This window comes from Microtus pennsylvanicus, chromosome 3 (assembly GCF_037038515.1).
Source record: "Microtus pennsylvanicus isolate mMicPen1 chromosome 3, mMicPen1.hap1, whole genome shotgun sequence".
Lineage (NCBI taxonomy): Eukaryota > Metazoa > Chordata > Mammalia > Rodentia > Cricetidae > Microtus > Microtus pennsylvanicus.
Genome location: NC_134581.1, coordinates 50055200 through 50067343, shown reverse-complemented (window position 1 = coordinate 50067343; position 12144 = coordinate 50055200). Strand labels below are relative to the sequence as shown.

Genomic DNA, 12144 nt, shown 5'->3' with positions numbered 1-12144 from the left:
TCATCTCTATCGGTGTGCAGAAAAGTTCACTTTGTACATCAAGAGTATATTTTACAACAGACTCAGATTTCAAAATATCTAATATCTTTTCATAGTACCATATCTAATTAGTGGAATGATTTCTAAATTCTAGCAAAATGTTTACTGTACTGAAATATTTTAATACAATATTTAATTTAGAATAAAAAGTTACTTTTAGAAGGCAAATGCACCAGAATGTTTAAAATTCCCATTTTACCATTAAAGGAAGTGCTCCTAATTGTAGGTGATGAAGTCGAGGAGGGGCATGATAATGGGCCAAGTGAGGGTGCAGTGCGCCAGGCGTGTAGGTAGCTGCAGTCACTCCAGCTTCAATCCCCAGTTCCCTAAGAAAGAGCAAGAGCAGTTATCTTTGTGCCTTCCTTACAGTCTCTTTACTGCCAAGAGAAACAGAAGCAATTTCAATAATCCTTATGTTTCTTTACTTATAAAGTTAAGGCAAATGTAACTTAGACCCTTCCCCCCAAATTTTACTAATAACTTCAAGTATATTTCAGAAATAAATGTTCAAAAAGCTCCATTTTGTGAGTATAATCAGAAAAGCTTTTTAATTCAGTTTTACTCAGTCATAAAAGCAGGACAGACAGAGTGGTTCCTAGAGTCCCTTCTCTCCTCAAGGAGCACACCAACAGAGCTGACTTTGTTGGGCCATCAGAATGTGACACATGCTCCCCAGGCTTTTGTTTGCTGGGTTCTTGGTGTCGGTGACAATTACAAGAGCTTCTACACCTAAAACCTTGAGCAGTGACCCCACAAGAAGGGCAGACATGGTACATAATGAAGCTCCACTTGCTTACTCCTACTCTGTGCTGCTGCAATGACTGCAAGTGAATTAAAATGAAAATGTAATGAAAACCCATTTCACTTCTCCAGAACAAACTAGGTTTCTCTTTTCAATGGTGGACACTGCAAGTGAAGCAAACATAACCATGACAAGGGAGGTAGAAAAGGAAGTCAGGCAAGCATGGCTGCATCAGGAGTCTGACCATAGCAGACACTAATGAAAACAGAAGAAATACTCTACTCCTTGCTGTGGAATAATTCTTCTGTACATTGTGAAGATGTGTTGTTTTCATTATTAATAAAAAGCTGATTGGTCAATAGCTAGCCAGGATTTTTGAGGCAGAGAAAATGTTAGGGAGAAGGACGGAGTCAAGGTAGTTTGAGGAGGCAAAGAACACATAGGATTGGAAGTAAATAAATGAGGTAAATGAGCCTTGGGGCAGCAGAAAGATGAACAGAAATGGGTTAATTTAAGGTGTAAGAGTTAGCTAAATACAAGCGTAAGCTATAGGCTTAGCATTTATAATTAAGTCTCTGTGGTTATTTGGGAGTGGCTGGCAGGACAGAGCTGATTGGAGGTCTAGATGGAAAACTCCACATACAAGTCCTCTCAACTATATATAGAATTTGTCAAAGTCAAACACGGTTGTAGAGAACTGAAGAGTGTGGCTAGGAAGGAGAGGCACATGGGAACACAGGCTATAATCAATAGATGCAAGCATTCACTTCAACAGGACTAAGTTCTGGGTTTCTACAGCATCTCCTCATAGATGAGTAGAAAGCAATAGATATACACTCAAAACTGTTTAAAGGGGGATTTTTAAATGCCATCACATTTAAATGATAAATATTGAGGTATGGATACACTAATTAACATGAGTTATCATTCTGCAATGTTCCCAGTCCATACAGTTATTACCTGGCACAAAAGAAACAAAATCAACAGCTGTTTTCCTGCTTCCGGAGACTCCTGCCCCAGAACTCAAGATCCTCCTCTGTCTTTCCAGACTTCACTCCCCAGACAGTTCCTCCCAGCAGAACTGTCCCTCTACACAGCTGCTCTCTGTGATATGCATTCCACTATAAGGGATTTCTCCCCAGTTTTACCAGAAGCTGCTTAGCACAGTTTGAAATAAGTAAAATACTGACCAGGCAGTTCTCTCTGGAGCCTGGCGAGGATGTGAGGACATGGTTTGAGGCACATGAATATGATGCCCATGGCCATAGTTTGGGTGCATCCTATGTGGATGGGGCGGGGGACGTTCATGTGCCCGCCTGGAAACACAGAACACAAAAAGACCACTGGAAATAAGTGAATAATTGGTTATTTCTTAATGTGAAAAACACTTGTTAAAATTATGAAAATATATAATCATGATAAAATTTATACTTATAAACATGTACCATAAATTATTAAATTAAAAAACACATGAAATTCTCCACACAAACTTACTGCTCATTTACTCTACTATCTCCAATCTATTAACATCCCAGACTCCAGGAATGGTGGTGAAAGCACTTAATCCCAGGATTTGGGAGCCAGAGGCAGCCGGGTCTCTTTAAGTTTGAAGCTAGCCTGGTCTACATAAGTAGTTCATGGTCTGCCAAGGCTACACAGTAAGATCCTTAAAACAAAACGAAAACATTCCACAAAAATGGTAATTTAGGCATTCCCTTAAAACTTCTACAATAGGTATTTTAATTAGGAGAACAGCAGAATGGAAATAAAACTTTAAAAAGTGTGTTTAAACCAGTTAGCTACTTCACATAAACATATAAAGCAGGACAAGAGAAAATTTTATTTTACTACAATCATTAAAAAAAATTCAATCATTTTAATAAGAATATGAGGAGTCCCCCCCCCCCCCACCGCCCCCTGGAGACAGGTCAAAAGACAGTTTGCAGGAATCTGTTTTCTCACTCCATCACTTAGCCCTGGAGATCAAGCTCAGGTTCTCAGGCTTGACAGTAAGCACCTTTACCCACTGAGCCATCTTGCTGGCTTCATTGACATTTTCTATAAAGGCTGACCATTAAAACATCAGTATGTTTTATAGTCATACAATCTATGAAAAAACTAACCAGGTAGGTCTTTGCCATTCCAAAAATGTAAGACAATATGTGAATAAAAAAGTTAAGCTGTTTCTTAATAAAACTTTATTTACAAAAATTGACAGTGCACTGGGCCACAACCCAATGTCCTAATAATTCATAAATCAGATGATTGTGAATACCAAATCCTGAATTGTCAAAAGAAAACATTTTCTTATTATAAATATGGGGGACTATACTATTAGAAGGTTATTAAGACTTTGTTAAGACTGGAGTTTATGTGGCCCAGGCTGGTCTTGAATAGAATTCTGATCCTCTTCTACTTTTCAACTCCAAGTAGGGCATCATGCCTAGTCCTTAAGCAATGCAGAGTACTAAATTCAGGGCTTCAAGCATGCCAGGCAACCACCCGCCCCTCCCCCCCACAACTGAGCTATACTCCAAGCTTTCATGTCAGTTTCTGTTTTTTTTTGTTTGTTTGTTTGTTTGGTTTTTTATTTTGAGACAGGGATTCTCTGTAGCTTGGGAGCCTGTCCTGGAACCAGCTCTTGTAGACCATGTTGTAGACGTTGAACTCACAGAGATCTGCGTACATCTGCCTCCCAAGTGCTGGGATTAAAGGCGTGTGCCACCACTGCCAAGTTCTATGTCAGTTTTTGAAACTTCTTGTTGTTTGTTAAAGACAGGGTTTCTCTGAGTAGCCTTGGCTGTCCTGGAAGTAGCTTTGTAGACCAAGCTGGCCTTGAACACATAAAGATCTGCCTTTCTCTGCTCCTGAGTGTTGGGATTAAAGGCGTGTGCCACCATCACTCACCCAGTTTTAGAAAGTTCTATTACTATTCTTTCCTCTTGTTAATAACATGATAAATCAAATCAAATCTTAGACATTTTTCAATCTTGTTCTTCAGAATCAAAGTTGATATCAAATATTAGAAACACAGACTTATTTGCTTGAAGACACTCACATGGTCAACATATACAATGCAGGATAGGACACAATAAAGTTATTTTATGGTTGGCAACTCTCCAGCTGGGGATAAAGCTCAGCCAGTGGTAGACACTAAAGATTTTCTATAGTAATTCTGTCTTGTTTTACGTGACCATAAACCCACTAGGTATGATGGTGTATGGCTAAGGAAGGAGGTTCATAAATTCAAGAACAGTCTGGTCTGTACAGTGAAACCTAGTTTCAAAACACAAAAGATTTCATATGTGAAAGATCAAAGGAACAAGAAGGAAAGCAAGCACAATTTCCTTAAAACCATGAGACCTACGTTGGATGCTGCATCATCCTCCTCCTCTGAACTTCCATCCTCTGCATCACTTCATGAGGGTGCAGTCTCTGGGCTGGAGGTGCTGGGGCTGGAATATGGTGTGAAATTGGCTGGTGAGCTGGAGGAAGATGCTGAGGGATGGGTGCAGCTGTACTGCCTAAATGAGTTGGGGGCGGGGGCGCCACAGGGTGAGATGCTGCATGAGAAGATATCTGAGGATGGAAAGCATGTACGGGATGAGGAATAACATAATCCACTTGAGGGGGAGGCTGAGTCTGAGGAGGGGCATTTCCATGAGAGTGAGGGCAACCCGAGGCTTGATGGTGCAGTGGTCTTGTTAAGGAAGCATCTGCAAGAAAAGTGTTTCCTGTCAATACATACACATCTACTTCATTAACAGCATTACAATGTACAACAATCTATTATGAGACTGAACTAAAATTTTTGGAAAAAATACCCTGATAAAAACTGATAAATGCTGAGATGACATCCCTATGTGTTGTTCCCTCTTCACTCCCCCCTCCCCACATGCATGCACTCTCAGACCACATCTACAGTAAAATTTATGAGTTTTGTATCAGAAAAAATTACCTTAAATACAGATAGCTGCTAATAAAACACCCTTGTAAAGGATACCATAATATACTCATCTATAAGACACAGTATACGTATAAACTGACCTCACACAATCAACCTAACATTTAATAAAAGATTTAATTTTCATTATTTTTACTTAGACATGTGGTGTGTGTGTGTGTCTTTGTGACTGCTGTATGTTTAGGTGCCCATGGAGGCCTGTGGGGGCACTGGAACTCCTGGAGCTGGAGCTACATGTCGTGGGCGCTAGAAACCAAACTTGGGTCCTCTGGAAGAACAGTATACATTCTTAACCATCACTCCAGGGCCCTAAATTTTTTGTTTTTCGAGATAGGATTTCTCTGTGTAGCCCTGATTGTCCTAGGACTCACTCTGCAGACTAGGCTGGGCTCTAACATGGAGATCTGCCTGCCTCTGCCGCCTGAGTGCTGGGCCTAAAATTTTTAAGTAAATATGAGGGGTTGGAGACATGGCTCAGAGGACCGGGGTTCAATTCCTAGCATCTATATGGCAGATCACAACTGTCTGTAACTCCAGTTCCAGGGGATCCGGCATCATCACACAGACATACAGGCAAAACACCAATGTACATTTTTTAAAAAAAGGTAAATATGATAAGAAAAATAATTTATTTTCTAATCACTTGCTTTTTTTCCCCACAATTATTGATTTGTATTCTTAGACTGTTTATTTGGCATTTTCCTATTTATTTAAAGTACTATTTGTCTTTGTGGAAATTTTGTAATAAAAAGTATAGACATTTTTCCAAATTCTCTTTATTCTCCTATCAAATGAGTTTTTGTTTTTCTGCAGCCAGTTGTCCTGTCCATAAACTGGAGAGGGAGAAGACTACAGGACACAACAATACAAATGAAAATGTTTTTCCATTAATTATAACTTTTTGTTGTTGTTTTTTGATACAGTGCCTTGCTACATAATCCAAACTGACTTCAAACTTGCAACCTTCCCACCTCTGCCTCCTGGGTGCTGGAATTCAAGCATGTAGCTACTTCCTAAACATGTATCACTTCCCTTAATGATTTACCATCAGAGTGCTGTACAGAGGAAAGGGAATCTCAGTCTCCTAAACACGAGTGTGCAACACTTCTATTGCTGACCTTGCCTTCCACACCTCATGTCCCAGCCTGTGCTACAGACAGGTAAGGCACGTAGGTCAGGAAAATGCCACAAAGTAAGCCCTTAACAAGATGCTGTCTCTCATATCTTCAACAAAAATCTTTACATTTCTTAGTCATTGTTGGAATACTCATCTCTCTTACCAAAAAACCTGCATCTACTTGACTTTTAAAAAAAAAAGTCAATCTATGCAGAATGTGCCATCTACAATCTCAGCTCCTAGAAAGGTGAGACTGAAGAAGGAGAATCTTAAATTCAAGCCAAGCTGATCAACACAGTGAAAATAGGAAAAAAAAAAAAAACAGAAATAAGAAACCTTGGATTTTAGTACAAACTTCATTTCATTGGAAAGTGTGTTTGTTTGTGTGTTTCAAGACAGGGTTTCTCTGTAGCTTTGGAGCCTGTCCTGGAACTTGCTCTGTAGATCAGGCTGGCCTCGAACTTACAGAGCTCCATCTGCCTCTGCTTCCCAATTGCTGGGATTAAAGGTATGCACCACCATGCCCAGCAGAACAGTATTCTTTAGTGAGTCTGCACATTTTTGTGTGTGCACACATGGACATACTAGTGTGTGTATGTAAGCCAAAGTTTGACATCAAGTGTCATTCTTACTAACTTTTGTGCTAGCTAGTTTTATGTCAACTTGACACAAGCTAGAGTTATCTAAAAGGAGGAAACCTCAATTGAGAAAATGCCTACCTAAGATCGGGCTGTAGGGCATTTTTTAAATTAGTGACTGCAGGGGGAAGACGCAGCCAATAGTAGGTGATGCCATCCCTGGGCTGGTGGTCCTGAGTTCTATAAGAAGGTGGGCTGAGCAAGCCAGGAGAAGCAAGCCAATAAGCAGCACGCTTCCATGGCCTCTGCATTAGCTCCTGTCTCCAGGTTTCTGTACTGTTTGAGTTCTAGTCCTGACTTCCTTCAGTGATGGACTATGATGTGCAAGTGTAAGCCAAATAAACCCTTTCCCCCTCAAGTTGCTTTTGGTCATGGCGTTTCATTGCAGCAATAGAAACCCTAAATAGGATAACTCTATTTGTTGAGAGGTTTTCACATTGGGAAGTGGGGTTCATTGATTCAGTGCACTTAAGTCTGTTGGCCAATAAACCTTATCTTCCAGCACTTGGATTACAGGCACATGCCACTATACTAAGCTTTCCATGGGTTCTGGAAATAGAACTCAGGTCCTCATGCTTGCATGGTAAGCACTTTACTGACCGTCCTCTCCTAACCTGTCATTTGAGGATGATCTAGTGCTCTAGTTTGGAGTATGGTTACCTTATAGTTTATCAACAGAGGACTATCTTCAAGTCATTTTTTAATTCAATTTTTAAAAATTTATTTGTATTTTATATACACTGGTGTTTTGCCTGCATGTATGTCTGTGTGAGGGTGTCAGATCCCTTGGAGTTATAGACAGTTAGTTTTGAACTGCTTTGTGGGTGCTGAGAATTGAACCTGGGCCCTCTAGAAGACCAGCCAGTGCTGTGCCATCTCTCCAAGTTATTATATTTTTTAATTCGTAAAACTGTATTTATTTGTGAGTCAGTGGGCACACCTGAGGGCATATGTGTGGAGGGCAGGGGAACACTTGGTTATATTAATACATCATTTATTTTTTTGGTTATTTTTTTCCACCATTTACTTATTTATTAGTTTGAGATAGGGTAGGGTCTTGCTATGTAGCCCGACCTTGTATTCACAGAGATCTACCTGCCTCTGCCTCTGGAGTGGTGGTACTCCCAAAATGGTTTATAATTTTTAAAACTATTTTGTTTGCCCACCTTCATGTTTCAATTTTTCTAAAAGTCTTTTTTATTAAATCAATGCTTTGCTCTTCAAGAGGGCACACAGCTCCAGAACTCAGGTGACAAAGAAGTTACTTGTTACGCTATTTCTAATTCCTAATCACCTTTCTCCAACTCACACCAAGCATCTTTCAGAGCTTTCCAACACCACACTTACAAGTTTTACAAAGTCAGTTCTGTTTTTGAATGGGTCCCCTTAACTCTTCAGTGAGCATTCTAAGAGATGACTTATGTAACAAGCACAGACTGCTGCCTATACAGGCCACCTGCTATTCATTCCCATTCCTTTTCAGTCACTTTTAATTATGTTTTGGTTTGGCTTCTCATCACAGGGTCTCACTAGGTAGCCCAGAGGAGCCTCAACCTTAAGATATTATTCTGTCTCAACCTCTCAAGTGCTATGATTCCAGGCATGTGCCACAATGTCCAGCAGTTTTTGCTCTTTTTGAAGCAGAAGGAAAGTTTTGCTCTGTGGCCTATCTTGGCCTTAACCTCCCAATACCCTGCCTCCAACTCTAAGTGCTGGCATTACGCGCATGCACCACCATAGTCCATCTTCTGTTGGAAGTTATGGGTGTTCTCACCAACCAGAAAAATCTGTTTAAGTATATAGATGCCTATCAATTACACATTAAAATTTAATTTCCTTTCGAAATTGCTTCCTGCCGGGCGGTGGTGGCGCACGCCTTTAATCCCAGCACTCGGGAGGCAGAGGCAGGCGGATCTCTGTGAGTTCGAGGCCAGCCTGGTCTACAAGAGCTAGTTCCAGGACAGGGACCAAAAAGCTACGGAGAAACCCTGTCTTGAAAAATCCAAAAAAAAAAAAAAAAAAAAAAGAAAAAAAAATGAAATTGCTTCCTAAAAGCTCCACTTGCCACAGAGAAGGGAAGCTTCTTCAAGCTGCGGTGGCACTAACAATGGACATCCAGAAACACATTCAATCCCCAAAGCAGCAGCCAATAATATACTCGTGGAGAGTGTCACACTGGAAATGAAGTAAAATCCAAGGATCCAATGAGATGTAGAGAATGTGGATACAGAATAAAGTTCAAGAAAAGGACTAAAAGATTGGCTGTTTGGTTTTATTTAGGTTTTTCAAGACAGAGTTTCTCTGTGTAAACAGCTCTATCTGTCCTGAAACTCACTGTATAAACAGTTTATATAGTTTACATAGGCTGACCTCGCATTCACAGAAATCCGCCTGCCTCTGCTTCCCTAATGCTGGAATTAAAAACGTGTGCCACAGATGCCCAGCCAGATTGGTGGGTTCTGATGCTCAATGAAACGTGGGAAATCAGGAGAATCTTCATTCATGTTTATATTTGCCCCATTGATGTTTCTTTTATTGTATAGCGTTTCACTTAGCTTATTTATGAATACAACACTTTACCTATAATACCTTGTAGAAATGCAATTATACTCTGTATAAAAGAAATTTTGGTTAAAAAAAAAAAACCAGATCTACTTGTCACTTATAGTATGAAAACTGCTTAAACTTTGTATTTTCTACACCAAGTATTTGTTAAGCTTCAACTTCATAATTAGCTAAGACTCAATCAAGGTACTATGTTACATAGCCCAAGGAGAGTTATCAATTTCAGGCTATCTAATGGATTCCAATTTCCTTAGAGTTGCCATGCTGAGTAGTTGTAGATGCTCATAACAAATGAACAGACAATTCTTTTTCCAAATAGCAAGTTATTCCGTCACAGCCCTCTCTTATGCCTTAGTTAACTCAGAATTCTATGAATAAAATTTGAGAATTTTGAATAAAATTTCCTTTATTGTGCCTAGAAATATTACAAAACTTTCACATTTCTCCTGTTACTCTTAAAAATTAAAGTATTTACCTTAAAACTTCCTTGCTTACAAATATAAGGTGCTACTCAATACATCTCAACTTCACACACAACTGTATGGAAAAAGTAATTCCCATTCTTAAGCCAAATAAATGACAAACTATGATTACTCTAATTCAATGGAGGCATTACAAGGTTCATTTACATACTCTATTTCTTTGCCCATAAAATTTATACTTACAAGGAGGTGGCATATAATGCCGACATGATGAGAGAGAAGGCTGTGGAGGTGGCTGGGGCTGGGGCTGCGCAACCATGCTTGAACCATAGCCATCTATTGCTAAAGGCTGAGTCGGGGCAGCAGCAGCCTGGTGGCCAAAGACTGCAGCTCGGGAAGAAGAGACAGGACAGCAGGGGTCGAAGGCAGATGCACCATGGAAACCCCCACTTCCATGAGTCCTGAGAGCGCTGCTGCTCAGATCAACTGGCAATGCCTGCTGGGTAAAGAACAATTAAGAGTTTACCTTTCTAAAGTTTTATAAAAATATTTCATGTCACATGACAAAATATCCCTGGTGCTCTCTAGGAAAACCAGATATTCAAATAATTTGGAAATGGTAATTCTTTGTATGAGAAAAATCAAACACAAAGATAATACTATACAAAGCCTAAACTTTAAAATTAGCATTTTTACACATAAAATGTGAAATTGGCTTTATTTAAATGAAGTATAAGATACAAGATAAACATTTAACTAATATGTTATTGTATGATTTTTGGGGGGGTTAAAAAGATAGCTCATTGGTTAAAAACACAATACTTTTGTAGAAGACCTAGGCTTGATTCCCAGCACCCACAGTAAGTAGTTCCCAACTACCTGAAACTCTAGTTCCAGAGGATCTGATGCTCCTTTTATAACCTCCCTGAACATCTGCATGAATGTGGTACACAGAGACAAGTAGGAATATATACATAAACATAAAATAATCTGAAAACATTTTAAAGATTTATTTATTACATTATGCACAACTGAGACCAAATGAAAAGAGGGTTTGAAAGCAGACCTGCTTTCCTCTAAACTCTAATCAGAACTGTAGTGCTCCTTGAACAGCATGCTTGCTATTAGAACCTGTGTGTCCAAACTTTCGCATTATTTTATAACATTCAACTAAAACTCTTAGGGGGGGGGGCTCAAGGCATGGTGATACTTAGGAGACAGAGGCAGGAGGATGTCTGTAAGTTAGAAGCTAGTCTGATCTACATAGTGAGTTAGGAAAAGTTAACATTTTCTTTCTCAAAGCATGTGACTTAAAAAGTCCAAAGTACACACTAGGGTAACTTTCGTTAATAACAATGAGTAGTTCAGAATAACTACAAAAGTCTTTAGTTCCCTACATAGAAATGATGACTGTTTGTGATGGACATGCAGGCTATTCTGTTGATCACCATGCATTATATATACACGTATCAAATTACCACACAGAGGAATATACACAACTATGTGCTAGTTAAAACCCTATAATAATTGCTGGACAATAGTGGTATACACTTTTAATCCCAGCACTCTGGAGGCAGAGACAGGCATATCTGGGAGATTGAGGCCAGCCTGGTCTACAAATTGAGTTCCAGGATAGCCAAACGTACACAAAGAAACACTGTCTCTAAAAAACAACTTCTCCCGAAGTAAAATCCCAAGCAAATACTAGGATCTTACTCTAAAGCAAATTCTAAAGCAAGAATTGCCTCCCCCCCTCCCCCGACTCTTAAGTAATTTAAAGATGTTGTCTACCAGTTAGGCTCAGTATACTTGTAGCTTTCCAAAGAAAGTATAAAGCCAGGTGTGGTTAATATACCTGTCTTTGAGCCGACGCACTAACGATTTTATCTCCAAAGAGTCACATGTGGCTAGGAAGCTATGAGTTTGATTTCTCCAGAAACCACATGACAAGTTAAGTGCACACCTATAACCTCAGCCCTGGAGAGGCAGAAAGGGTGATTCTGGGGTTCATACTATTAGTACCAGACTGTTAAACATAAGACAACTGTGAACTAAGCCAACCTTTCCTTTAAATCAGTGATTCTCACCTTCCTAATGCTGCTACCCTTTAATACAGTTCCTCATGTTGTGGTGATCCCCAACTATAAAATTATTTTTGTTGCTACTACAAAACTATAATTTTGCTACTGTTAGGAATCTATGTTTTCTGATGGTCTCAGGCAACCCCTGTGAAAGTGTCGTCCCACCCCGCCCCCACCTCACACAGGGGTCACGACACACAAGTTGAGATTGAGAAACACTGCTCTAAAGTGAACAGAATTGTAATAATTTAAACTTTCTACACCAAGATTTAATTTAAAAATTCAAATAATTTAGCATTCAAGAATATGACTTATACTCACTTTGACAGCACCTACACACACATCACTGGAAACTCTTTCTGAAGGCAACACAAGTGTATGTGTGTGTGTGTGATGTGGGAGTGATTTCTTTCTAATCTGTTGCTTTCATTGGTTAATTAATAAAGAAACTGCCTTGGCCCATTTGATAGGCCAACCCTTAGGTGGGCGGAGTAGACAGAACAGAATGCTGGGAGAAAGAAGCTGAATCAGGCAGTTGTCATGATTCTCCCACCCGACACAGCCACAGGTTAAGAT

At 39.6% G+C, this 12144-nt stretch overlaps 1 protein-coding gene across 11 annotated transcripts in view; it reads right to left on the bottom strand.

Annotated features, from left to right (window-relative positions):
- Window positions 1–12144, bottom strand: part of Rnf111 (ring finger protein 111) — a 76274-nt gene that overhangs the window by 12149 nt on the left and 51981 nt on the right. For 4 of the 11 annotated variants that reach the window (XM_075965330.1, XM_075965332.1, XM_075965337.1 and 1 more), the window contains exons 7-10: window positions 9731–9986; window positions 4149–4497; window positions 1972–2097; window positions 239–365 (exon numbers count right to left, since the gene is read on the bottom strand). In XM_075965330.1, the coding sequence (XP_075821445.1) occupies window positions 239–365; window positions 1972–2097; window positions 4149–4497; window positions 9731–9986 (858 nt within the window). Of the gene's footprint in view, window positions 1–238; window positions 366–1971; window positions 2125–4148; window positions 4498–9730; window positions 9987–12144 lie in introns of all 11 variants that reach the window. The other 7 variants (XM_075965327.1, XM_075965329.1, XM_075965334.1 and 4 more) reach the window with 3 other exon arrangements.